The sequence below is a fragment of the Rattus rattus genome, chromosome 15, assembly GCF_011064425.1.
Source record: "Rattus rattus isolate New Zealand chromosome 15, Rrattus_CSIRO_v1, whole genome shotgun sequence".
NCBI classification, from domain to species: domain Eukaryota; kingdom Metazoa; phylum Chordata; class Mammalia; order Rodentia; family Muridae; genus Rattus; species Rattus rattus.
This window is the reverse complement of record NC_046168.1, coordinates 31308010-31335570: the sequence shown is the minus strand read 5'-3', so window position 1 is coordinate 31335570 and position 27561 is coordinate 31308010. Positions and strand designations below refer to the sequence as shown.

Sequence of the window (27561 nt, the reverse complement as noted above, 5' to 3'; positions counted from 1 at the left end):
CCCGGTCTCCTGGATTTGGGGAGCCTGGAAAGTTTGCAGCTCGCAATATCTATGCCTGATATTTCCTGACCCCGCCGTTGCCAGCGCAGCCGCAGGTTCCGCAACGCGGAGCCGCGCCCACGCGTCGGCCTCAGCGCGTGGACAGAGGGGCGCGGCCCGGGGCGCCGCCTACTCCTGGGGCTGCTCGGGCGCGCAGAGAGTGGCAGCCTCCTGCTCCGCGGTGCCATCCCGGGCACAAGCAGGAGACCCAGCGCCGCGGGATGGCGGTGGCTCTGGGCTGGGCACCGCGACCTTCACCACCGCTGCTCGAGCTATTGCTGCTGCTGCTGAGGATGTCGCCCTGCTGGAGCGTGGTGGCTCAGGACCCTCCGGCCGCCCGGCTCAGTCTGCACCCGCCCTACTTCAACCTGGCCCAGGCAGCGAAGATCTGGGCCACCGCCACCTGCGGGGAGCGGGGCCTGGATGTCTCAAGGCCCCGGTCTGAGCTTTTCTGCAAATTGGTGGGCGGCCCCACTGCACCGGGCAGCGGCCACACCATCCAGGTACGGTCAGTCCCGCACAGATAGAGGGTGATTGGTTTAAGAGTGGTGATTAGTTCTCTACATGGGCCAGTCACTGAGGCCAAAGGATGGATCTTCTTTTCCCAACTAGATCTAATGACCTCAAGTGAATGGGGCCGAGCTGTCCCAAGGCCAGACTGACTGGAGACCTTGTGACCTGGGCGCAGTGCTCCGTGTATGAGCCTATGACAGCACTGACCTGGCCACATGCCACTGTAGGTGGATGGGGTAGGCAAGGTGAGGGCGAGTGAAAGTTGTGATCAGTTTCCAGCTTGCAGAAGAGGAAGTCTGAGGCTTCATAGCAAAATTTCCATCCCCGACGGCACCTGGCTATCCCAGGACAGACGGTGGGCTGTCAGTGGCGGCTGTCTGCCAGACTTTTCATATTTGCAACCTTATGCCTAGGAGACTTCGGTAGTATTTCTGATTATATCCCTGGTACCTCTTCACTGTCAGCAAAAAGATTCACCTGATGGGCCAACAAGCAGTTCTGGGGGCCAGTGAGACTTTCAGTGGGCGGGAACACCGGCAGTGAACACCTGGCAGGAAAGAGGGTGCGCGGTTGCTCCAACTTAATCAGTACCTGCTGGTGTGCCAACCCTCACATCCAGGCCTCATCGTGGGCTGGGAGGCCTCAAAGGTGAAGGCCAAGAAACAACACTTGATCCTAGGATGGATGTGAGCATTTGAGTCCAGTCCTAAGTCCAAATTCTCTACTCCAAGCTATCCTTTCTCCTGGAAGTCCCACGGAGGAGAGGAAGTATTACAGGAAGTGGGAGTAATTTTGGAGCTTAAAGTGTCTGGGTTAGTGTGTTAGACAGTCTTGACTGGCACCACCATAAATGACATACAAGAACTGCTATGTGGTAGATGCAAATTTATTTATAAATTATATGTGCACGTGAACATGTTAACATACTGTGCACATTTCATTCCATGGAAAGAAAATCGAGAAGATAAATCAATGATAAAACAATTTTTATCATATAGTGTAAACATGCAAAAAGGGAACTAAAAAGACAGCCGCCACGAGGATACTTGTAATTGTCTCCAATGGGCTGCACATAGGTTTGCTTTAATTATCTGTTATTACGCGTGTACACAAAATGTAACTATGGAATTCGTTCTGACACATTTAGTTTGGTATTGCTGCTCAATGATTCCAACTTGGTTTCCAGTGGGCTCAGTGTCCTACAGGTTAAAGCAAGTTTTTCACACAAAAAATTCCGATGGTGGCAGACAGAGGAGCCCTAGCCAGTGGGTGGGTGACAGGCTTCTTGCTGTCTACACTCACTAAATCACACACTCAGAATTCACTCAGGGCTGCGCTTCCCAACCCCAACCCCAGTAAAAACTTGGCTGGTCATGGCTCCTCTTACATGCTATTGCCAACGTTTTCTACCAGGGAAAACCACGTTTTAATGTTTCAGACAATCTGTTCAAAAAGCACTGGCAGTTTTCTTTCGGAAAAAAATTAAAATACAGTAGAAAAACTTGTTTTACATTTAAGTAAGTGAAAATATAAGACTTCTAAAGTTAATGAATTTCTGGCTTTGCCACAAGAGAGGCATCCATTGCCAAACATTGTCTATCAGAATGCTTTTACCTCCGTGAGGCATGCAATTCCTTAGAAAAGTGTTGACTTTCCCACATACCATTGACATAAGACGCCTATGTTGATAAAATAGAGGGCCTGCCTTTATTGGTCTGTAAAGCAGCTCATGTCCACCAGATCCCTGCTGCACCCAGATGTCATCCCAGACAGTTTGGGATTTGGGGGAAATCCATGTAATTCTTTCAAAAAGCATTTTACTGTTGTGTATTAATTATCAAGACAATGGGCTTTAATTTTCACTCCTGCAAATCACATCCATATGTGAGCACCTTTCTTCCCTTCCCTTCCCTTCCCTTCCCTTTCCTTCCCTACCCTTCCCTTCCCTTCCCTTCCCTTCCCTTCCTTCCCTCCCTTTCCTTCCTTTCCCTCCCTCCCCAACCCCTTTCTGAATAGTTCACCTTCTACTTTCCTGACTTTTCTTAAAATTTAGATTCACGCACGAGGGAGAATGTGGGAGATTTTCTCTCTTAGTCTGGCCCGTTTTATTTATTTGTTTCCAGTCCTGTCCATTGTCCTTTGGATAATATGAGCTTTGTATTACCACCACCATCACCACCACCACCATCATATTTATTAATATTATTATTATTACTATTATTATTATTATTATCATTATTATATGGGGATCTCCCATCATGCACCCTAATCACACTCACCTCCCCGTCTCCCTATGTCCATTCTCCCTTGTTACCCTGCCCCTAAAAGGACACAAGTTCATTTTGGGGTGTCCATATACTCATTGGAGCCTGGTCAGATTCCTAGTGGCCAGCCTACCAGGAAGGATGCGTCTTTCTCCACCAACATCACCAGAAGCCATCAGCTGAGCAGAGCCATGTGGTGGCTGCTGAGGGGCAGAACCAGCTCTCCTGCCCCACACCACTGTGGTCAAATAACACGCTCTTGCAGTGGTTCTCAACCTTCCTAATGCCGTGACCCCTTAATCAGTTCCTCATGTTGTGGTGACCTCTAATCATAAAATCATTTTTGTTGCTGCTTCATAAGTAATGTTGCTACTGTTAGGACTCGTTTTGTAAATGTGTTTTCCGAGGTCTTAGGTGACCCTATGAAAGAGTTGTTCAATCCCCAAAGGGGTCACGACCCAGAGGTTGAGAACTGATTCTCTGCTGAGAATATTTACCACACTTTCTTCACCCATTCATCACCTAGGTGTTGGTGGACACCTAGGACATTCCACACCCTGGCTATTGTAAGTACGTGAACACCAACATAGATAGACGTGCAGGGCTTCCTGTCATACGCTAGCGTTTCTCCTTTGAGTATCACCCTGGGCTTATGGTGCGGTTGCACTATGAAGTAGGTTTATTTACTCCTGACTTGAGGAGCCTCCATTCCGGTTGCCACAGTGGTCACAGTGGTTTCTACTCTCACCAGCACTCAACAAGAACTTCTCATTCTAGGAGTCCTCATCAACCTATCTTGTTTCCATGGTACCCATGTTGATTGGGATGGGATGGAGTCTCAGTGAGTGTTGATTTGCATTTTCAGACAAAGGTTGTCAAACACTTTTTAAAAATCTATTTATTGGTTATTTGTCATTTGGGAGGAGAGTATCTCCTCAGTTTGTCTATTAGTTCGGGCGTTTGATTATTTATATATCCTGGATAGTAATCCTGTACTGGTTGAATTGCTGGTGGAATTTTTCTTCCATTCCGTATATGTCCCTTCGCTCCATTGACTGTTGTCTGGGATGTGTAGAAGCTTTTTAATTGTACACAATCCCATCATCACGCCAAGCTCTTACTGTCTGGCCTACTGAGGCTCATTTAGAACGTCGTGGTTTATCCCTGCACCTTATGTGCTTCTCCCTGAGTTCCTGCATCGGTTCCAAGGTCTCCAGCTTCCCAGGAGGGTCTTCGAGTCACTCGGTTTTAACTTTTATCCAGGTGAGAGCTAGGAGCTACTCACGGCGCCTACGGGTCAGCATCCAGCTCTCTCAGCACAGCGTGTCACAGCAGCTAACTGGTCTTGAAACCTGGCTGTGGTTGCATGGGTTTGTTTGGGGAATCCTTTATTTTATCCCATTAGTCTGTTTCTTTTTTGGCAATGGTTCAATAGGTTTTGATTACAATGGCTCTGTTGTATAATTTGAACTGAGGTGTTGTGGTATCTTCAGTATTGCTTTCTTTAAAAATTTGGATTGCTATGGCCATTCAGGTGTGTGTGTGTGTGTGTGTGTGTGTGTGTGTGTGTGTGTGTGTGTGTGTCTGTGTGCATGCGTGCTTTCATATACAGTTATTTCTAGTTCTGTGAAGAGATGTCTGTGGGATTTTGATAGGGATCACGCCGAATCACCAGATGGTTTATGGCAGCAGAGAAAATAGTGTTTGTTCTGCTCACCCACTAGCACGGGGTTCTCTCCGTCTTCTGGCGCCCCCTTTGGTTTCTTTCCTTGGAGCTGCATAGCTTCATTGCAAAGCTCTGTCACCTCTCTGGCTATGTTTATCCCAAGGGGCTGTGTAGGCGTCTGTGAATGAGGTTACTTTCCTGATTGATTTCTCAGTCTATTCATTATTGAGGTATAAAAAGCTACTGAGTTTTATATGTTGATTTTTTTTATACCGTTCCTTTGCTAAATTTGTTTGTCAGGTCCAGAAAGTTTTTGGTAGACTCTTCTAAGAGTAGGATCTTGTCATTTGAAAATAGAAATAATTCGACCTCTTCCTCTTTCATCGGCAGACCATTTATTTATTTATTTATTTATTTATTTATTTATTTATTACCTGTTTGTTCATTTATTAAGTACTTCATTGAGTAAAAGCGTTAACAGTGGACATCCTTGTCTTCGTCCTGACCTTAGACACCATGATTTGAGTTTCCTCCTGCGATCTGATGCTGCCTCAAGGTAATGTTAGATAGCATGTATTATGTTGCGTCACGATGCTTCTGTGTACTTCCTTCGGAAGTTGATTTTTGTCAGGCGATTTCATGCTTCTGTCTAGATCATCGTGTGCATTGTTATTAATTCTATCCGGGGCTGTGCTTTGTCGCCACTTTGCGTTTGTCGAGCCATCCTTGCATCCCTAGAATGCAACCGACCTTGTCATAGTGTGTGGTTTTATTAAGTGACTGCTGGATTTATTCTGCAAATATTTTGTTGAACTCTTTTTTTTTTTGCATACATGTTCACCAAGAACATTGGTTGACAGTTTTCTTTTGTCAACTGTCGTCCTTATTTGACTTAGGTATCAGAGTGGAAGTGGCTTCATAGTGGACACTAGAAGAGTGCTTCCCTTCCCTGCTTGATGGGAAAGAGTGGAGATTGTTGATGCTGGTTCTTTGCTAAGGCTATTGTAAGATCCAGCAGTACGTACTCTTGATCCTCACCTTCTCTTTGTTGAGAGACTTGGTATCGAACTGGTCTCATTATTTATATTATATGTTTAAGTTTTAAAAAAATCCTTCTTGGGTGTTAGAGAGATGGCCTAGCTGTTAAGCACTTACTGGTCTTCCAGAGGACCTGGGTTTGTCCCCAGAACCCACATGGTGGCTCCCAGCCATTATCACTATGACTGTGCCTGCTGTGTCTAGTGACGTTTATTTTATGAATTGGACACACCAACATTGGGTGCCTATACATTTATAGTCACCATGGGGTGACTGTGCCTCTTCTATTATTGTCTGACATCTGCTTTGATGGATATGACTGTATAGTGGCAGCTGCTTGCTTCTGCACACTGGTCGCTTGGATATAATTTTCTGTCCTTTTTCTCTGTCTGTATGTATCTTTGCTGCTATGTTTTCTGCAGGCAGCAAAGAGTTGGACCTTGGATTAGTGCAATGGCTCAGTGCTAAAAGCACTTGCTGTCAAGACTGGCACCCTGAGTTTGATCCCTGGTACTACATGGTATAAGACAGAATTAACTTTCACTAGTTGACTTCTGACTTTCATGTGTGCACTGTAGCATGTGTACCTCTCTCTACATATACAAATGAATTTAATAATTTTTTTAGAAAATGGTTGGATCACTTTTGTTAGTCCACTCAGAGGTCTATGTCTTTTTAATTTGATAATTAAGACTATTTATAATCAGAGTTAGGATGAAAATGTGTGTGCTAAATTCTCTCATTTTATTGCTTTTATGCTATTTGATTTTTTTCCTAATCCTTATTAGAGTACAGTTCATCATTGTGAGGAAGTCAGGCAGGAATTTGAAGCAGCTAGTCACATTCCAGAGTCCAGAGCAGAGAAAGAACAAATGCATGCCTACTATTATACTAGTCAGGATGGACCCTAGGGAATGGTGCTGTCCATAGTGGGCTAGGTCTTCCCACCTCAGTTACCATAATCAAAATAACCCCACAGACATGCTTACTAGATCTAGATGATGCCTCATTGAGACTGTCTTCCCAGATGATTCTAGGTTATATCGAGTTGACATTTGAGAGCTAACCGTCATAGGGACTAACATTTCCTAAAGCCACAGCTTGAAAATGGCTCTTGTTACTGCATCTGCTTTTACACTGAGACAAGCAGAGGGGTTCTTGAGGGCCATTATGCAATCTCTAAATAAGCTATAGACTTCCTTTTCTGTTTCTTTCTGTATGGGTTTCCCAGGATGCCTTCTCTTGCTCTCTTTCTGTCCCTGTGTCCCCCCACAGGCAGTCAGGCTGTGCCCTCTGTCCTATAAGCAGTCTCTGGGTCTCTCAGTGTCCCTCTGTTTACCCTTCGGTGTGTCCTTCAGTCACCAGTTTTGGTGAGAGGCTGACTTCCGGCTGTTTTGATTCAGAACTGTTGAGAGATAATGGGAAAGTGCTGTCTGCTGCTTTGGATCCGCCATCTTGACTCGTCCCCTTGAATCATTTTCAATGCTTCAGCATGAGATAACTGTGAGCTCTGCATCGTTAGGAGACATACACTCATGTTCACTTCTCACTCCAATCTGGGGTTGCATCTTCTCTGCTATTTAAGGGAGGAGAATCCATATTTTATTTGGCCAGGTTTTGTGTCATGGTCACACACTAGGCTGGTAACCCACCTTCTCTCTCAGACACTCAAAACTATTAAAAGCAAGTGATCATCTGACTTGGGGACTGGGTGAAGGCCCCTATGACAACCTGTATATTAAATAGTAGCAAAACTGAGTTTTTCACTTTAAAATAACTGTCTCCTGTAGCTTGAATATTTAATTCTTAAGGACACTAGATTGCTTGCCACGCCAGCATTGGAGAGAGTTGTTCTAGTTATGGGTAGAGCAGGCATGAAGCGAAAAATTCACCACAGAGATCCTTAACTGTGGTTCTCCCCAGATTTGCCCACAGAGAGCCACCACATGCTCCCCAAGTGGCAGTGTTAGTGATGGGCCACTTGGCCCTGTTGTGTGGCTGCCCAGAAAGGATACTTTTCCCGGGTTTGTAGGACAGGCTAATGTGCATGGGCTATGACTCCCAGAGAGTAGGAAGTGGCTTCTCAAGTTCACTCAGCAGCCTGTGGCTCTAGACCAGGGCATGACTTCATAAAGACTCCTCAGTTTGGTGATAAGCTGTACTTGGTAGTTTCCTCCTCAAAGAAAAAAATGAACTGAAGTTGCCTTCTGCTCCAACAGTTGAGGGACCCAGGAATGTAGATTACTTGTGATAGGAGAGAAGCATATTTGGAGAAGGGAGAAAAAGCTGAGCTCTAGAGGTTGGACTACTGGTCACATTTCCCCAGTGTGGGCAGAAATTCATATGGATTTGTCTTTCAGATCATGAGAGGTGGCTGCACACAGGTGGAGAAGGTAGAGAAGGACTGGGAGATTATGACCAATCTGTTGTTTGTATCTGAATGATGCTGCACTGACCCTGCTTAAGCACAGCTGGAGATTGGAAGGAGAGGGGTTAACTAACAGCTCTGTTTCTTGAACTTTCTAAAAATAAGTTTGTGAAGCCAGCCAAGATTTAGAATTTCACGCCAAAAGGCTCTGTAAAAATTAAAGTTGCAGAAGTGAGCAAAGGCCATGTCTAAAAATAGAACCTGGTCCCGTGGTAGTGGATAATTTTTGGTAGTGCATCTATAACAACAAGGCTGGTATTTTAACGGTAGCCCCGGTCAAAAGGCAGGGTGAGTAGTGTTTGTGCTCTTCCTGGCCCTGAAGATCCCATAAAGAAGGGTTCAGATTCTCACTGTTACTCAGATGTCTGAAGTTTTGTTTGGAGAGATTTCTTTGATCCAAGGGTCCTGTCCATGCTTTACCACGAAACCTGCAGTACAGCAAGAACTTAGAAGCCATTGACCATTTGATGGGGATGGCGTTAAAGGATGTCAGCAGTTAACCTGACAGGTGTATTGGCTTTGCATGGTCCCTTACCTGTGAAACCTGGGGATGTTACATACCGGACAACAACAATGACAACATGGGAATTGAAATTGAAAATATGGCCTCAAGTGCAGAGGCCGAGATAGCTCAGCCATTAAGCACACTTGATGTTTTTCCAGAGGACCCAAGTTCAATCCAGCTCCAGGTGGGTAATGCCGATAGCCACTGTGGGCACCTACACTCCTGTACATATACCCACATACAGCCATACATCCTACACATGATTGAAAAAATAATAAAACTTTTATAAGATTCTGAAGAAAATGTGACCTGAGAGTTTTAGGCTAACTTGACATAAACACTACAATGTCAGGGATGGTGTGCACAGATGTGTCAAACATCCTGAATTTGCACAGTGACAGGTCTACTTGCCTGTTATCCTTCCCTGCATCCCAGTGTGCCTCCCGCAGAGCGCTTGTGTTGACGTGGATGACAGAGACACGCGCTTGCACACATGGGCATGGGTAAGAGTGGCGGTGCTCGCTCTTTGCTACAAACCACAACTGAGTTTCAGCTGCGTGTGTAACTTGGTGCCAACGGCCATAAACAGGAAACTGAGTCACACAAGCTTCTGTTTATAGAACTATTGTGAAAGAGAATCATTTGTTAACAGGGCCTTTCCTTTCATTCACATAAAATCCTTAAGTGAGGGCTGGAAAATTTAAGACATTCACTAGGTCCTTCTTGTAACAATGATAAAATTACTTTGACAATTCGGACAAATGACCTATACATTTAAAGGTGACTGATAGCTTTAATTAATTTACTTTTTTATTTATGAGTGTTTTGCCTGCATATATGTATGTGCACCACATATATGCCCGGTGCTCACAGAGGCCAGAGCGAGCATCAGATTCTCTGAATCTGGATTTCCAGATGATCGTGAGCCACCATGGGGGGCACTAGGAATTGAGCCCCAGTGCTCTGGAAGGGCAGCAGCTCTCCAGCCCATCTTTATTTAAAAAGAATGTCCCTAATATCTTCCCGTGCTTGTCGAACTAGTCGAGTTTCAGCAGTGAAAGCCCATGCACACAGGGAAGGGACACAGAAGTGTTTTCCCTCCGTGAGTTGACTTGACGGACCCGACCAGTGGAGACACATGCTCCCACACCAGGCCAGAGCCATTTCACCTTGTTCCTGAGCAAATCTCATGGAGCTAATGCACCTTGTGGGTTGCCTAAGCTACAAGGGCCCAGTCCTTGAATGAGAAGCTTGCCTTCATGCTCTGAACTACTGTTGAGAGATGGGATTAGCGAATCTTTGGGTCACAGAGAAGATACCACTCATTGCAACCCCTCACTTGTACGATGGCGTCTACCACTGTTTCAGAATGTCAACTGAAGTGGAAGCTTATGGTTTCTTTGGAAAGTCAGTTGTGTCTGGTGGTGTTTGCTAAGGCAAACATGTGAAGGAGTGCTTTCCTGAAGCAGACACAGGCGAAGGGATGTTTTGCTAAAGCAAGCACGAGAGAGGTCATGTGACAAAGGACTCTTTGCTAATGGCAAGCATGTATTGGTTCGCCTTACATAGAGTAGCTGAACTCCATTTGTCACATTTGACACCATAGAGAAAAAAATAAACCAAAAATCTTCTGGTGGTGGTCTGGAGGCTTCTTGCCTCTTCTGTGGACTTGGGCTGATTGGCAGGGTGATGTCAGCTGGTGCACACTCATGGGGAGTTTTGCTAAGACAGACTCACGTGGTGCTTTGGGAGGACAGGCGATGTTTGCAGGGAGTATAAATTGGACTTGATGGACAGCGACAGGCTTAGCTTGCGTAGCTGGCTTCGCAATGCTTCTTTGCTTTATTTGCGAAGTGTTTGCCAGTGGAGCGAGCTGCCGCTGCTGACCTGTGAACTGAACTGCTGACTTCCTGACAACGCAGATGGGATTTGCTCCAAAGAACCATTTCCAAACAGGCCCACTGCCTGTATCCTGATAACCTTTCTTTCCCACTACCTCTGCTGGGTGGGGGGCTAGAAGGGAGGGTAAACCAGCATTAAAAGTAGGTTTGGAAAAGTGAGGTCTACAGTCGGCACTCTGTCTGGTGTCTCTACTCCACACATGAAAACTACTTCTCTTTTTTCAATTTTTGAAACACGAGTCCTTTCCCATAGTTTTAGCGAAGTGTAATTTAAATTCTATAAAATGTATCTATTACAATCCTTTAGGTCGCATCATATAAATAACTTAGCTTCAAATTCCAGTTATGCATAGGTTGCTGTGGGGTTTTGAACAGATAGGGGTTCTGAAAAAGCTGACGTTAGCAATTGCTTATTAATTCAGTGGGGGCAGGAGCAGATCCTGGGAGCCCCCCACTTCCTTGTTTCTGATGACTCCTCTGGTATCACATGCTTCAGGGAGGGTAGCCCTGGAATCAGCTGAGTCTTGCAGGTTGTATCGAATGTGACATTTGGATACCAAGGGCTGGATTTCGACTTTAACTCATCCATTCATCCACAATTATTAAATGGTTAATTATTCTGCATTCTGAGCTTGGAAAGAGACTCCAGACATACAGCTATCCTTAGATGGTTCGTCCTTGTAAGATCCAGTTTTCTTGAAACTGCAGGGAACTGCTTTGATGGGTGTGATGTCATCGCCTCTGTCATTTAGAAGCAGGTGACAGAGCAGTTCAGATGTGAGTTTATTCTAACTGCACCAGCTCCTCCTGACCTCAGAAAACCTGTGTCACTTAATATAAAACAGCATTCATAATAATAGCTCATATTTATGTGTGTGTGTGTGTGTGTGTGTGTGTGTGTGTGTGGTAAGAATATATATATGTGTGTGTGGTGTGTATGTGTCTGTGTGGTTTGTTTATAAGTGTGTGTATGTGAGTGTGTATCTGTATTTGTCTTTCTTTGTGCTGTGTGTATATGAGTGTGTATGTGTGTGTGATATGTGTGGTGTGTGTGAGTATGTATGGGGTATGTGAATGTGTGTGTGGTATGTACATGTTTGTGTCTGTGTGGTATGTCCATGTGTGTGGTATGTTTGTGTGTGTATGTGATTGCGTATGTCTGTGTGGCATGTGTGTTTATATGAGTATGTGTCTGTGTGTGTATGTGGTATATGTGTCTATGTGTGTATGTGTTGTATGTGTCTGTGTGTATGTGTCATGTGTGTTTTTGTGTTTGCATGTGTGTTATGTATGCATATATATGTATGTCTCTGTGTGGTGTATATAGTGTGTGGTATGTGTGTATATGTATACATGTGTAAGTCTGTGTGTGTGGTGTATATATGTGTGTATGCGTGTCTGTAAGTGTGTGTTTCTGTGTGTGTACATGTTGTTTTGGTGTATGCACACTTATATCACAGGAGCCTGAGGAGGTCAGATGTGACCTCTGTTGTCTTTCTTTGTCACTCTCCTCCATATTCCTTGGAGTCAGGGTCTCTCCCTGAGTCTGATGCTAGGCTGGCACCAGCAGGCATCACTGACCCTCCTGTCTCCTCTCAGCACATGCGTGAGAAGGCAGCTTCTCAGCTCTAGTCTGACCTTTTGTCAATAACGTTCAAAGATGTAGAAGTGTTTCACGAGGTGCAGAGACTGTTCTTAGGTAAGACTTCCTGACGGCAGGCTTGTTTGTCATAGAAGTCATGTAAAAGGTTTATTAAAATTCTTTTTATATTACTGTGTGTATGTGTGTCTGTGTCTGTGTCTGTGTGTGTGTCTCTCTGTGTGTGTCTGTGTGTGTGTGTGTGTGTGTGTGTGTGTCTCTGTGTGTGTGTGTGTGTGTGTGTGTGTCTCTGTGTGTGTGTGTCTATGTCTGTGTGTGTCTCTCTGTGTGTGTCTGTGTGTGTGTGTGTGTTTGTGTCTGTGTGTGTGTCTGTGTGTGTGTCTCTCTGTGTGTGTCTGTGTGTGTGTGTCTCTGTGTGTGTGTGTGTGTGTCTCTGTGTGTGTGTGTGTGTGTGTGTGTGTGTGTGTGTGTGTTTGTGTGTGTATATGTGTGTGTGTGTGTGTGTGTGTGTGTATATGTGTGTGTATGTGTGTGTGTGTGTGTGTGTGTGTGTGTGTGTGTATGTGTGTGTGTGTTTGTGTGTGTATGTTGTGTGTGTGTTTGTGTCTGTGTGTGTGTGTGTGTGTGTGTGTGTGTGTGTGTGTGTGTGTGTGTGTGTCTGTGTCTGTGTGTGTGTATGTGTGTGTGTCTGTGTCTGTGTGTCTCTCTGTGTGTGTGTCTGTGTCTGTGTGTGTCTCTCTGTTGTGTGTGTTTGTGTCTGTGTGTGTGTATGTGTGTGTGTGTGTCTGTGTGTGTCTGTGTCTGTGTGTGTGTGTGTGTGTGTGTGTGTGTGTGTCTGTGTGTGTGTGTATGTGTGTGTGTGTGTGTGTGTGTGTGTGTGTGTGTGTGTGTGTGTGTGTGTGTGTGTGTGTGTCTCTGTGTGTGTGTGTGTCTGTGTGTGTCTCTGTGTGTGTGTTTGTGTCTGTGTGTGTGTATGTGTGTGTGTCTGTGTGTGTGTGTGTGTGTGTGTGTGTGTGTGTGTGTGTGTGTGTGTGTGTGTGTGTGTGTGTGTGTGTGTGTGTGTGTGTGTGTGTGTGTGTGTGTATTGTGGTCGTCAGTTACCGTCTTCCACCATGTGAGTCCTGGGAATTAAACTCAAGATGGTCAGATTTGGTGACAATCACCTCTACTCACAAGATGGTCTGATTTGGTGACAATCCCCTCTACTCCCAGAGCCATCTTTTGCTGTCAGAATGTGCACCACTTTATGTGCTGGAGAGACTTGGTTCACTGACTCATTCCCAACAGCAAATGCTTCTGCGCCTTCTACAACACAGCAGTGTAACATTCGTTGCCTTGGAACAAGGTAATAACTAGTTCAGATACAGCTTGTATCTAAAATCTGAAGGATATATTTTGCATATGATAAAATGACATTTGAAGAATTAATTTTTAAAGCTAATTTAAGTGGCAATAATACCTTTTTCCAGCTGACGAGTTGTTTCTGGTTGTCATTTAGGTATTTCTGGGTCCATTTGCCCACTGAGGAAAGGATTTAGCAGGTGGTCCCTGAGTAGTTTAAATCAAGGTCTAACTAAAAGGGGCCTGCCTGCCTGTGTGTGCAAACTCCTGGCTGAAGACGACGATGGAGAAGCTGGAATCTACTAGGGCAGGGCTGCATCTGCAGACAGCCTTTGCCTGCTTTGCAAGAAAGGGCATCCAGGGCATGGGTTAGAACTAGAATTCTCTTGCCAACAGGGTGGGAACTGCCTAGGGGAAGCCAGCTCATTGAGTCCTGCCTGCCCTAGTTTTCAGCCTGTAACATTATAATCTCTCGGTGAGGGTCACGTGATCGGAAAACACACGTGCAATTAATGAACAGGTGCTAGTTAGAGACACGGGTTTTCAGCAATTGTCTGTGCTCACCATTCAAAGTGAGGGAGAAGCTGGTTCTGTTACTCCGATGCCATCATCTCACTGTGCAAAGTTTATATGATGGCATCAGTAAAAGGGCAGATGGGAAGGCATAGGCTGATAGTCAGGGCCTACGTAATGCAAGACTGTAATGTAACACACTCTGGTGCGGTATTTAGTGATGCCAGGCACTGGCTGAATGCACCTTGTGTGTGTGTGCGTATGCGTGTGCGTGTGTGTGTGACTGAGAATGTGTGGTAAGCATTTAGCTATGCGTGCAAACCAGCAAAACAAACACACACACGCACACACACTCCTAATGTGACACTATAGAACAGAGTTCTCTCCTTCCACCTTTACGTGAGTTCTGTGGTAGAACTTAGGCTGCCAGTTTTGCACAGGTAGCACCTCTATCTGTTAAGCTGCCCCTCTTATCATTCTGTTGACCCCTTAATCATCATAACCATTTATTGAAATCTATGAAGGAGCCTTGCCGGACATGTGCATCCTACCCAAAAGGATTCTGGAGCACAGAGAAGTTAAGCCACATGTCTAAGAGCACACAACAAGTATGCGGTAAAGCCAAGGTTCAAACCCCAGTGACTAAGGCTGGAGAGTCTGCGCGTTGCCCACTGTGCTGTGCACCTCTGTGCCGGTGATCATGCTTTCCTTGGTGCTCAGCTGAGCTTTGCACCCTCCAGCTGATTCCACAGCACCTCGGAGCCGTTTCTATTCAAATCTCCTTCCATGTTAGCTCCAGGTTCCCCGAGGGCGGGACTGTTTCTTCCTGCTCCCAACAGTCTTTCTTGTGGCAGCTTGTCTTAGGTGCAATGTTCAAAGGGCAATGCCAGCCTACAAGTTTCCTGCCAGAGCAGCACCAAGTTTCAACAAGGTGTGTGTGTGTGTGTGTGTGTGTGTGTGTGTGTGTGTGTGTGTGTGTTGTTTGGAAGGCAGATGTTTCGTGAACTTTCCCTGGAGGGCACCAATGACAGACTAAATGACTCCTCCCCAGTCTAGTTTGATGAGCCAGAGAGTTTACTGGGTCCGCTTGTAGAGCACGGGTAATGGCCCCTAAGCAAACACCCACTGCAGAGTCTCATCCTAGCAGAGGTGATGACTTCCTCGCACTGCAGAAATGGACTCCTCCATCCGTTAGCCTTCCACCTCAGTGTGGCCCCGAGGCCGCATGCAGAAGGGAGCAGTAGGAACCTGAGATGAGGGAACACCGCCAGGCCTTCTGGATTCTCACCCCACTCTCTGGAAGATGGTGATGTTGCTGGTGTGGCCTTGGTGTTGGGCTTCAAAGCAGAGAGAGGCTCCTGATACATCAGTGGAGATGGACGTCTAGGGCTGGGCTTCTGGAAGCTGGAGGAGGCACAGAAGGAACCTCTTCCTACAGGTTCAGGGGCAACACAGCTCTGTAACATCTTGAGTGTGTTCCGTTGCCGTTCCAAGCCAGCCTGTGAGTGCTTTCTATATAGCTACTGCAGCTTCAAACCACGCCTGTGGTATTTTTTTGACTGGAAAGCAAAGCTTTTGCCTTTAAGGGAGAGTGGAAGATGGGGACAGGGTGCTAAAGAGGCCCTGGGGGTGGAACGAAGGCCACTATTTTTGTTTGTTTGTTTTTAGATGTTTGTAATCGGACTACTACAGATGTGATTCTTACACGGAGTGAGGAAGGATCGTGGCTGAATAGATGCTAAGTACCATCCATATTAGGAGTCTTTCTCATAGATGAGGCGCTCACCAGACTGGCCTACTTGGACTAGTTTGGACTAGTTCACAAAAGCAGCTGTGCACCAGCCTAGGCCTCTGTCTGGAGATTGTCTGGCTGAAGCGCCTCACACACACCTCACACACACCTCACACACCCTACACACACCTCACACACACCTCACACACACCACACACACACACACACACACACCACACACACACACACACACACCCCACACACACCACACACACACCACACACACACCACACACACCCCACACACACACACCCACACACACACACACACACACCCACCACACACACCCCACACACACCCACACACACCCCACACACACACACACACACCCCACCACACACCACACACACACCACACACCCACACACACACACACACACCACACACACACACACACCACACACACCACACACCACACCCCCCACACACACACCCCACACACACACACACCCCACACACACACCACACCCACCCACACACCCCCCACACACACCCCACACACCCACCCACACCCCCACACACCCCCACACACACCCCCCACCCACACACCCCCCCCCCACCCCACACCCCACACACCCCACCCCCACACACACACCCCACCACCACACACACCCCCCACCCCACACACACCCACACACACACCCCCACACACACACACACCCCCACCCACACACACACCCACACACACACCACACACACCCCCACACACACCACACACACACACCCCCACACACCCACACACACACCACACACACACCCCACACACACACACACACACACCACCACACACACACACACACCACACACACACACCACACACACACCACACACACACCCACACACCCCACACACACCCCACACACACCTCACACACCCCTCACACACACCTCACACACACCTCTGTGAAGACTTCCTTTGTGCAGGATTAAATGAGTTTACCGAGGCTGCCAAAAGGAATCCACAGACCCGAACCTGAAACAATGCAATTTGGTTTTCCATGGTTCTGGAGGCTGGGAGTGTTGTTGGGGTGAGTTCCTCAGGCCTCGCTCTCTGGCTGTGATGTTTGGGACCCAATGTGGGTGACAAATGTCTGAGGTGAGTCGCCCCACTCCTTAGGTTTTGCTGTTGCTGCTGTTTTTTTTTTTTCCAAACCGACTTCTTAGTTTCTGTTCCTACTTTCTTCTGCTTCCCCCATGGGCCATAAGAAGGGCCATAAAAAGCCTTTTGGGAGCATCTTTGCCAGTGGGCAACTCCTCCTGCCACCTGACCTTTGCCTGGTGCTACTCCATGGAGGAGCATTGGAATTAGCACCAGAACCTTCTTTCTGTTTTAGCCTCTTGCCCACATAGTCATGGGATTGAGATAGTCATAGTGGTTAGCTTCATTGTCCCAACTGAGCACCTTAACACCTGAAGGTGGACAAGAGCTGATGATGTCTTTTGAGGTGACGCCTGTACCACAAAGATCGGTACTATCTGGCAGTAATGCTCGTGCATGCATTTATATGCACTATCCATTTGCTTCCATATTTAATAAATATTTACTGTCAACTTCTGAGAACCAGATGTGTGGGATGACCATAGGGTCAGGTAAGACATTGCAGAAGAAGGCAGAGATGGCCCCTGGACTAACATACTGGGGAGATGGTAACCAGTGAGTGAACAGAATGACCACAGGTCATCGCTGAGCTGAGGGCAGAGGAGTCCACTTAAAGGCCGATGGCAGAAACCCAGGGCACAAAGGGGAGTCAGGCGTGAGGTGAGGGAGTAAGTTCTAGGTAAAGGGGCAGCAGAGGCCTTGCAGTGGGAATGCATTCTACTTTTCCTAGGAACTCGGGATGGGATGTATTTTGAACATTATCCCGAGTGAGACTTCCCAACACTTCATCTGGCTTTGTGTGCGTTTGTATTGTTCCTGGTCTTTGGGAGAATTTGATGAATGTTGAACCTGAAGCAGGATGAGTGGGAGCATTGAGGGACTGGAGACAATGGGAACGTAAATCAGAAAAGAGTATTTTATAAGATTGGAGTAGAAACTGGAGATGGAGCAGGGAGGAGTCTGACTGTCCCCAAGGACGGTGTCAGGCTCCAAGCCGGCCAAGGGTTGGAGGTCCAGCCCAGCAAGTAGCCTACCAGGCAGATCCAATCAGGGCTTCCAGCCGAGCGATAACAAAGAAGGACCCAGGTTTGGGGCAGCAAGTGCCCAGGCCCAGGAAACCTTTTTTGACTAAAAAAAGAACTAAACAGAAAAGGTGTGTTGTAACCAGGAAATAACCAACTGTGTTTTTGTTTGTTTCTCTTTCCATTCTGATTTGGCCTTAATAAGTAAGGAAAATGTCGTAGTTTGGGCTTCCATTACTGTGAAGAGACCACCATGACTGTGGCAACTCTTATAAAGAAAAACATTTAATTGGGGCTGGCTTACAGTTCAGAGGGTCAGTCCATTATCATCACGGTGGAAAGCATGACAGCATGCAGGCAGGCATGGTGCTGGAGAAACTGAGAGTTCTACATCTGGATCCTTAGGCAGCAGGAAGAGAATGAGACACTGGGCCTGACTTGAGTATCTGAAACCTCAAAGCCCACCTCCAGTGACATACTTCCCCTAACAAGGCCACACCTTGTTACGCTCTATGAGCCAGTGGGAGCCATTTAAACCACAACAGGAAGTTAGCACCTGAGAGGTCATGGGGACCAGGGAGATCTGGGGTGAGTGTGAGAGGCACTTCCTGGCCAGAGCAGCCAGTAGAGAGGAGAGGAGAGGAGAGGAGAGGAGAGGAGAGGAGAGGAGAGGAGAGGAGAGGCCTCTGGGGAGGCACAAGAGGTGGGACAGGAAGGTTTGCACAGTGGCAGAGAAAGCAGGTCCAAAGTAGTTAGACTGCACACTCTAATAGGTGACCTTAGCAACTGGACATCTGTAAGATCTAGTCCATCCCAAATGGAAACTATCACTAAACTACAAATTAACATGTAGCTGAGTAGTGCATGTCAGTTAACTTATTAATTATGTCAATGGAGAATGAATGCTTGCCTTGTGTCAGGTACCCAATGACCTCAGGACATTTACAATCCAAGAATTATCATAGTTCTTAGAAATCTAAGTGGTTAGTGATTGAATAGGTCACAGATACGTAAGAGAGTGCAACATATGTACTCCTTACTAGGGGAAATCTCCCTGAAAGGAGTCTGATGTTGCATTCAGTGTGTTCCTTGGAGAAAGAATAGCATGTGTAAAGGCCCTGGGGCAGCAGTAGCGTCTAAGCCAATGAAGAAATAGCAAGTGCGAGGGAGGTACAGGTGTTTATGTAAAGGTTGTGAACCGGCCATAGAGATGGGATACAGCATGTGGAACACAGATGGCTTCTCCATAAGCTGTAGGAGGGAAGACAGGCATAGTGGGCTCAGCACAGCGCAGGGAGGTTATGGATTAGGACCAAAGCAAGTTAAATGGGTTCATGCACTGGGAAGAGAGAGAGCATGGGGAAGCAGGGAGGGTGTATGCTGCAATAACTCCAAGGAGGCTGAGAGGGAAGACGGGCAAAGTATCTCGGCATAGACCCCTAAGGACGCTCAGTCAGGAAATCTATTGCCAGTTAGCTGATGCCTCATCCCAAATGCATGCCCCCCTCCCCCATGGCAGACGGCGAGGTATCAACCCCAGACATCCTGTATCCTGTTGTCTTCTCTTTTCTCCCCTTCTCCAGTGCCCAGCCTGAGCCAACCCTTCCTGGGTTCCTCGTTTGGCTCCCCGACTTGAACAGACGGTTCCTTCTCTTTGTATCTCAACTACCCAGTGATTGTCTCTACCTTCCACTTTTATCTAGGAATGCAAACTATGTCTGCATAAAGCACAAGGTGTCCACCTGGCTTATAGATGCTTCCTACTGCCTTACCGTTACCAATGCAGTGGCTCTGTGACCACGGCCGTCAGATGTTCCTAGTGTACCTGTGCATCAGTCATGTTACTTCTGTGCTTTTCAGACTCATTAGCAGAAAAATGATTGGCAGTGCATTTGAACAATTCTGGTCTTTGCTCTCACCTGAGATGTTGGTTCTGTAAGGCCCGTGCAGGATGCTTGAGTCTGCATTTTCAGTGAGTACTCAATTGGTTCCCATGGTGGTGTGCTCATGTACCTAGCAAGTGCTTCGTGTATGGAACCACATCTAACCCTGATAAGCACAGCACAAGATTGGCAGGACTAACAAGCTTAAATAAAAGGGAAGCAAAGCTTATAGGGGCTAAGCAAACCCGTTAACGTTCCACAGTATTGCAAGGGTCAGGATGTGAACCCCCACCTGCTATGGTTAGATCTAAAATCCCTCTGAAGGCGTGAGATAGAGGTTTGCTGCCAGCCGATGGATTCTAGGGAGATGGTTAGGTCATGGTGGGCTATACAGAGGTGATGTTCCTGGTTTAGGACTCTGCTGACACTGACGGACAGGTTCTTAGGGTTGTGCTCTTAGGAACAGATTGTACTAGTTGCTTTTCTTGGTGCAGTTACAAAATACCAAACAAACAAACAAACAAACAAACAGAGCCTGGAGAGAGTGAAGGAGGGCTTACTTTTGCTTTAGTTTGAGGGTACAACATCATGGTGAGGAGAGAAAGCATGGTGGCAAACATGAAGTGCAGAGAGATGAGTGCTGGCCCTCAGCTTGCTTTCTCCTTTTTAATCCAGTCTAAGAGCCTGGCTCATGGAACAGTTAGAGAATATGATTTCCTGAGGAGACGAGACACAATTGTCTGTTCACCTCAGACAGGAACTGATGACAGACCAAGCAGTCATATTCCTAAAGTTTATGGTAATGAACCAATGAGTTTGCTGGAGTTGTAAGAGTATGGGTAAGGAGCCACTTACATGACCAGGGAAGCTGTGTCACTGAAGGCCCACTCTACCACAGGTGACAATCCATGTGAACTACAAACACCACCCCAATAACAGTGTGCAATTGCACCTCAGACACACCCACAGTCTTGTTGCCTAGGAGATAGAACCAGTCAAGTTGTCAATCACATTCATAAGGATTCATCTCGTTCCCAGCCATTTCTCTCTCCCTGCCATGCCTCTTGGCTTCCTGGTGACCAAGAGGTGATCAGCTTTCACTCTTGCATTCACGTGCTCCACTCCTCCTTGTCTCAGGCCCAAAGAGTTGGGACCAGGTGACCATGGACTGAGACCACCAAAATGGCGAGCGACAATGGTTTTTCTCTGGTATTTTGTCACAGCTGTAAGAAAGCTCGCTGACATACCTGTTTTACTCCAAAATATAGACCTCTGAAATGACCTAGAAAGAGCCACGCCTCCACCTTGCCTGGAATTGGGACTACATGCACAAAGCTTTTGAATTATACTTTTGCATGTACTTGTTTATTTTTTTTAAAGTTTTCCTTAAGTATTTAGAACCAACTGTGAGCCCCTTGTTTTCACTGTTATTCAAATCTCTATATCCAGGAGCCTGGCATAGCTGGGAGGTAATATCCCAGCCCCGGGTGCTGTGTGTGAATTGTGCAGAGCCACAGTATGTACTGTACAGAGTACATCATACTGTACTGTACATCATGTACTCTGTGCTGCGAAGTCACCCCTCACTCCACACTATGCAAACATTTAGGAAAATGACTCTAAGTGCTTGCCTTAACAATTGTAACCACTCCTGTGTGCTTTGGTGCCTCTCAAAGGGAACAGGATCTTTGCAAAGGGGGGAGTCTTAGACTTGGAATCGTCTCACTGCAAAATATTCTCCACTTATCTTAGTTTTGGGCCCTGGAGACACTGGAGCTTCCAGAGTCTTGGAGAATGATGGGTTGGAGTAGAGCCCTGGCAGTGTGTGTGCATGGCACGTGACGGGCTGTTGATGGATGAGTGTGGTTACATGTTCTTCTTGCCAGGCTTTCTGTGCCTGATATGAGGGTGAACGTGTAAATGCTGCCAGGCAGGTCTCCTCTCTGTGCACATCTGGTGGTGGCAGGTACTTGGAAAACAGCTTAATTGCTCTTCAGCACCGCCCCACATTCCATCCAGCTCGGAGACAGACTTCTTTGATGGAGCTGCAGATGGTTCAGTCAGGGAAGGAGTGCGCAGTCTTGGGCTGTGTGCGACATCTCCAGAGCTCTGTGCAGACCCTGGTCCCAGCACGTCCAGGCCGTGTGGCTTCAGGGAAGGCCCTGCAACTCTCGTTCCCTCCGTTTTCCCACATTCGGGGTTCATGTGCTTTGTTACAAACCCCGGAGTGCTGTGGATACCAAGCCAGTATGTTGTGGCTCTGTGCTTCAAGTCTCACACATGCTCGTGTCATCTTGCTTCTAGTGTTGTCTAGGGAAGTGTGGTGATCAAATGGCTTCTCCGGTCTCTCAGCAACTTCTTTCAAAGGCAGATCTAACCATTAGCCTTATCTCTCTGATCTTACTCCAGCTTCCAATGGTTTAGATTTTTGAGCATTTTAAATGAATTGAGCAAAGGAATCAATGTCCAAACAAACAAACAAACAACCCACAAAGTTCTGTTGGGGGTACTGCTGGAATCGGGATCGTTAGTGATTGTTTTATGTCAATGTAGAGCATGACCTACCAGAGGCTATTTAGCCTCAGACAACCAAGAGTGTTGGGTGCTAGCAGAAACTGGATTGCCATCCTGAGGAGGGAGACGCCACTGCTGAAGCAGCGTTTCGTGACTGTGGGTTTATCTCCTGGGGGCCTCCTAGGCCGAAGCACTGTACTACATGGCTACTTATCTGAACAGTCCCTCTCCTTTCTTTTAAAACAGGGATTAATTATATTGTATTTATGTGTGTGGCTCTCCCCACACTGTGTGTATGATAGTTTAATAGCACAGTCAACATGCATGAGCTTGCTACCAAAACCAAAGGTAGAGCCTAAACAGTAACCTGTGTGGCAGCATGGGCCCCCATTTCCACGTCTCCCGTCTCCAGGAAACCACCATCCTGAGTTCTTTATTATTACTTGTTTCCCTCATTTCCTTCCTTCTGTTTTGTTCTCCTTCTTGAGTCAGGGTCTCATTGGGCAGCCCAGGGTGGCCTCAAACTCACGATGCTTGTGCCACAGCCTCCAGAGCCCCGGATTACAGGCCTGGGTCCCCATTCCCACTGGCTTATTAGAAAAAGCATTTTGTTACATCCGTATATATCCCCCTAAGAATGTTGTACTTCGATATGCAGACGTCTCGTTGAACATGTCTGTTTCATGGTTTATACAGCCACCCATGATGTGACCACACCACTCTTGAATGTCCTGCTTTCCTGTATCTGCACAGGTTAGTCTCAGGAGTTTACTCTTATGAACAGGCTGCAATGCAGATCCTGACATGTGATGCCATGGGATACGAGCGAGCTGTTCCTTCCAAGTTATGAGCTCAGGGGCTGCACTGCCTGCTCTGTTCTAAGTGTGAACTTACTGTCGTAGCGATACCAAAGCAGCTGCCCAAGGCTTGACCCCAGTTCACACCCTTACTAACTCACTCACACGCTCAGTAACTCACACTCTCAGGATACCCTTTAGTACTTAATGTCACCACGTTTTAAGGCTGGGCAGGCTGAGTGTGTGTGACGTACTATTGCTTGCAGCCTGCTAGAACTGCTACCGGTGGTGACCTATTACCAAGCATTTCTTCTGTGAGAGTCCTGTTCCCATTTCTGCCCCTTTTCCTGTTGAACTATTCGCACTTCTTTTGATGCTGTGGAAGGGTTTGGTATATGTTTGGAAATTCAGGGATATTTTGTTTCCTGTTCAATTACTAATCCTGATGATGATGATATGATGATGGTGATGATGGTGATGATGGTGGTGGTGGTGGTGATGATGATGATGATGATGATGATGATGGTGATGATGGTGATAATGGTGGTGGTGGTGATGATGATGATGATATTACTCCAAAATGTGGAGGCTTAAATTGACAGTAGAAATTCTTCCCCACGAGGAGGTACCTTACTGCTCAAGTCTGGCAGCCTGGGTTTGATTCCTGGAATCTACATAAAGGTAGAGAAAACCAATTGCCTAGGGTTGTTCTGTGGCCTACACACTCGTGCACGCACTGTATATGTGTAGGCTGAAGTGACAGGCTGCAGAGCAAGCCACACACAATCTCTAGCCTCATATCCCCAAGGCGAGTTCTAGAAATGTATTTAATATTAGAAGATAAACATCTAAACACATGACTCAGCACACAGGACGGTGCAGCTGTAAGCCACCAAAGACCCCTGTTGTACACAAGGACATCTGGTGACACACCAGGGCTGAGTTTACCTTGGGAATCATTGAAAATGGCAGAATCACCACCCATTGGCTGCAGCATACCTCTGAAGAGGTGGCAAGTGCAGTTTTGCTCCCTTCCCCTCTCCTCCTTCATGCTACTTAGACTTCAGGATAACTTCCTCTGTGAGTCTATGCGGTCCATCCCTGGTCGGGAACCATAGACCTTTGACCAAGTTAACATATTATCCAAACACAAGGAAGACCAACAGGGTTGGTCTTTTGTGTTGAAAAGAATGAAGGAGAACAAAACCAGAATCAAAACAATCAGTCTGTCAAGTTGGGGGTTGGCCACTGGAACACCAGGCGCCCCCTGGGAAACAGACTACAGCTTGCCAACTGCTGTAACTGCTTCTCACTGCCGCCCTCCAGCCAGCCCTGCCCTCCCGTTGATCTATGGTGTCTTATCTCAGTACTTCAGTCAGTGTAGACGGACTGGCCCTCATTTTTGCCTCAGGTTGGTGGTTCTATTTGGAACACTCTCTTGTTTGAAGCTAAAGACTGTTTACAGGAGACCACTCTCACAGCAGCGCAAGTGTCGTCTTTTCCACTGTGGACTGTGTACTCAGCCTTCGGCTGCGACAACATTCTGTATTCTGCAGAGGCACCTGCTGTATGCTATGGCTTTCTCCGTGTTCATTTGTGCATGTGCGTCTCTACTGGGATCATGGGAGAGAATGGACTACGAAGACTTCAGTGAGCGTGTGAAGGAGAATATATCCTTGCATCCCCCGATTTGGAAGGTTCTTTGTAAAGAGTTGTGTAGGTCGAGGAAAGCAGACATAAAAGAAAACAGTAACCTGACTACAAACAGCGGACCTGGCTTCAGACTAAGTGGAGAGTGGCTTCTATGAGGGCATTGCCAGGCAGGAGTGCAACAGCCATCTCTAACTAACACAGGATGGCCTGCTTGGGCTGTTTCTTCTGCTAAACTGATGCTAAGACATTCCTTGAAAAGATTTAGAAGACCTTTTCTTCTCACCAGGGCCAGTTCTGCGACTACTGCAATTCTGAGGATTCCAGGAAGGCACATCCGGCCATCCACGCGATTGATGGGTCTGAACGCTGGTGGCAGAGCCCGCCTCTCTCCTCCGGCACACAGTACAACAAAGTCAACCTCACCTTGGATCTGGGTCAGGTGAGTGCTGCTTTTGGTTGGCCCGAGGGTATTGGTTTGGATCTCTGTTTCCATGACTTCTGACAGTCAAACACATACTTTAGTTTAATCCATTCATTGTTTTCAGTCCACGACGTAGATTTGCTCCCTGTAAGGCCCAGGCCAGCATAAGTCACAGGCAGATCCTCAGCCTTGTCCTGGCTCAGTTGGTTAAGTACTTGCTGCACAAATGTGAGAACCTGAGTTTAGTCCCCTAGAATCTACATTAAGAAGCCAGGAATGGTGGCTGTAATCCCAGTGCTATGGAGGTGGAAGCAGAGAATCCCTGGGCTTTGCTGGCCAGCCTGCCTTCTCAGCCAGCTCCAGATCCAGCGAGAGACATGGTCTCAAAATATAAGATAGAGAGTGATTAAGGAACAGCTCCAGTGTTGACCTCTGACCTCCACACACAAGAGCACATATGTGTATACACACCCTCACCCATATACCTACATGCATACACATACATGAACCCTCACAAGTCTATAATTGTGAATAGTTGCATTGTAAGAGTGTTTTTATTGTTATTTTAATTGTGGCATAATGCAAATATAAGATGTATTGTGCTTGCCATCTGAAGTGTGTTGTTCAGTGGCATTTGATAGATTGTTGTGCAAACACCATCACCACCTTCCAGAGTCTTCATCCCCACACCTATTCCCTTGTCTCCCTCACTCTGGACATCCACTGTGCTATTTTCTGGGACCAATGTCTGTAGGGATGTCATGTAAGTGACTCATATAATATTTGCCTTTTTATGGCTAACTTATGACCATTAACCTAAGTTTGTACTATATGTCAGCATTTCCCCCCTCTCCCAGGCCAAATGAATAGAATTCCGTGTATTTTTATCCACCTTTGTATGTTTCTATTGACGGACACTTGGCTCACTTCCAGCTTTGAGCTATTGTGAATAGTGCTGTCAAACATATGGGTGTGGTAATTACATTTTTGTTGCATTCACTTTCCTGGAAATCCTGATTCATGGGATATTGAATACCATAATTTGGGGCCTTATTTGGCCAACTGGTTACAGGAAGGCAAGCTTAGGTCTATTCTTCTGTGTAAGCTATGAAGGCCCCAAGATGGCTGCCTTTGCTACATACATATGGTCAATCCCCTGGCCCCTGAGAAAGGCGACATTGTGACTATTATAGATGTGACTCCATTGGATGACTAACAGTGATTTCTATGAATGCATTTATGGTTCTATAAGCTGCTAGATTCAAATGGGGAGGTTTTCTCTGATGAGAGGAGTTTCCGATGGGACTGTCCCTTCTGAGAGAAGACATTTGACTATGAGAGATTTTCCTACTAGCCAGGAAGGCGAAAGCTGTCAGGTTGTGAACTTGCCTGGAGACACCCAGAGGCAAGGATTTGAAAGTAGGCTCTGGAAGCTGAGAGCAGCCTCCAGCCAACAGCCCTCAAAGAGCAGAGCCAGCCAACAGCTTGATTGTACTTTCCATCTTGAGCAGAGAACTTGGCCCAGCCATGCTGACTCCTAAGTGGTAGTTTGATAATAAACGTGTTATTTTAAGGCATTAAACGTAAGGTACTTTGTTATGCCCAAGAAGAAAATGAATACAGCCTTTTCTACAGTTTAGTTTAGTTTAGTTTAGTTTAGTTTAGTTTTTCAAGACAGAATTTCTCTGTGCAATAGTCCTGGCTGTCCTGAAACTTGCTTTGTAGACCAGGCTGGTCTTGAACTCACAGAAATCCACCTGCCTCTGCCTCTGGAGTGCCACCATGCCTGGCTTATTCTACCTTTTAAAGAGGGGGAGCTCATACTATTCCTTTAACATGTATTTATTGCACTCCAGTAGGCACTTGGGATATATCACTAAATAATACACAGTAAGCGCAGGTAGTGTGCTTGGAGCTGAAATGAGTAGCAGAGGCCTGGAAAAGCAGAGCAGATTAAGGGCTTTGTGAGGTTCAGAGACAGCTGGACTGTAATTGGCAGCCTGTCTTCAGTTCAGAACAGAGTTTATTGAGAATGTGTGGCAGGAGCAGAGTCTTGAAGCATGAGCAGAGTCGTGAAGGACTTTGTCATGTGTGTAGTTGTCTGTCACCCAGACAAAGGGAACAGCGCTACACAGCCGATAAGCTTGTGTGAGTGCTGCATGGAGGAGGACTGAACCAGGAGGAGGTGGCAGTGGGGCCAGAGGTCAGAGAAGAGCAAACATGCCCAAGCCTTAGCAATGGCTTTGGCTTGAAAGCGAGACCAGGATCAGATACGTACCTTAAAGTCACTTTGGAGAGCTCTGTAGAGTTTGTAAAAGGAACTGGATGGGAGAGAGTTACCATAACCCATGAGAAAGATGCTGTTAGTAGCCATGGCGGTGAGCGATTGGATACCAGCTATGCTTAGATGACAGAGCCGCCATGATTTCACTGTGGGCTGCAAGTAGAATTAGCTAGAGGATTCGGGGATGATGTCTTAGGATTATGAGCACCACTGTTGACTCAGATGTCAACTGGAAGACTGCATCTAGTGCTGCTGTTTGGAATGCTGTCTCGGCGAGGAGTAGACATTGA

The 27561-nt window shown here is 46.6% G+C and overlaps 1 protein-coding gene across 1 annotated transcript in view; it reads left to right on the top strand.

Moving 5' to 3' along the window:
• Positions 1-178: 178 nt before the first annotated feature.
• Lama3 (laminin subunit alpha 3) overlaps positions 179-27561 on the top strand; it is a 228620-nt gene continuing 201237 nt past the window's right edge. Inside the window, exons 1-2 of the mRNA XM_032885613.1 lie at positions 179-542; positions 24853-25005. Of these exons, the coding sequence (XP_032741504.1) occupies positions 261-542; positions 24853-25005 (435 nt within the window). The 5' untranslated portion in view covers positions 179-260. The remainder of the gene's footprint in view (positions 543-24852; positions 25006-27561) is intronic.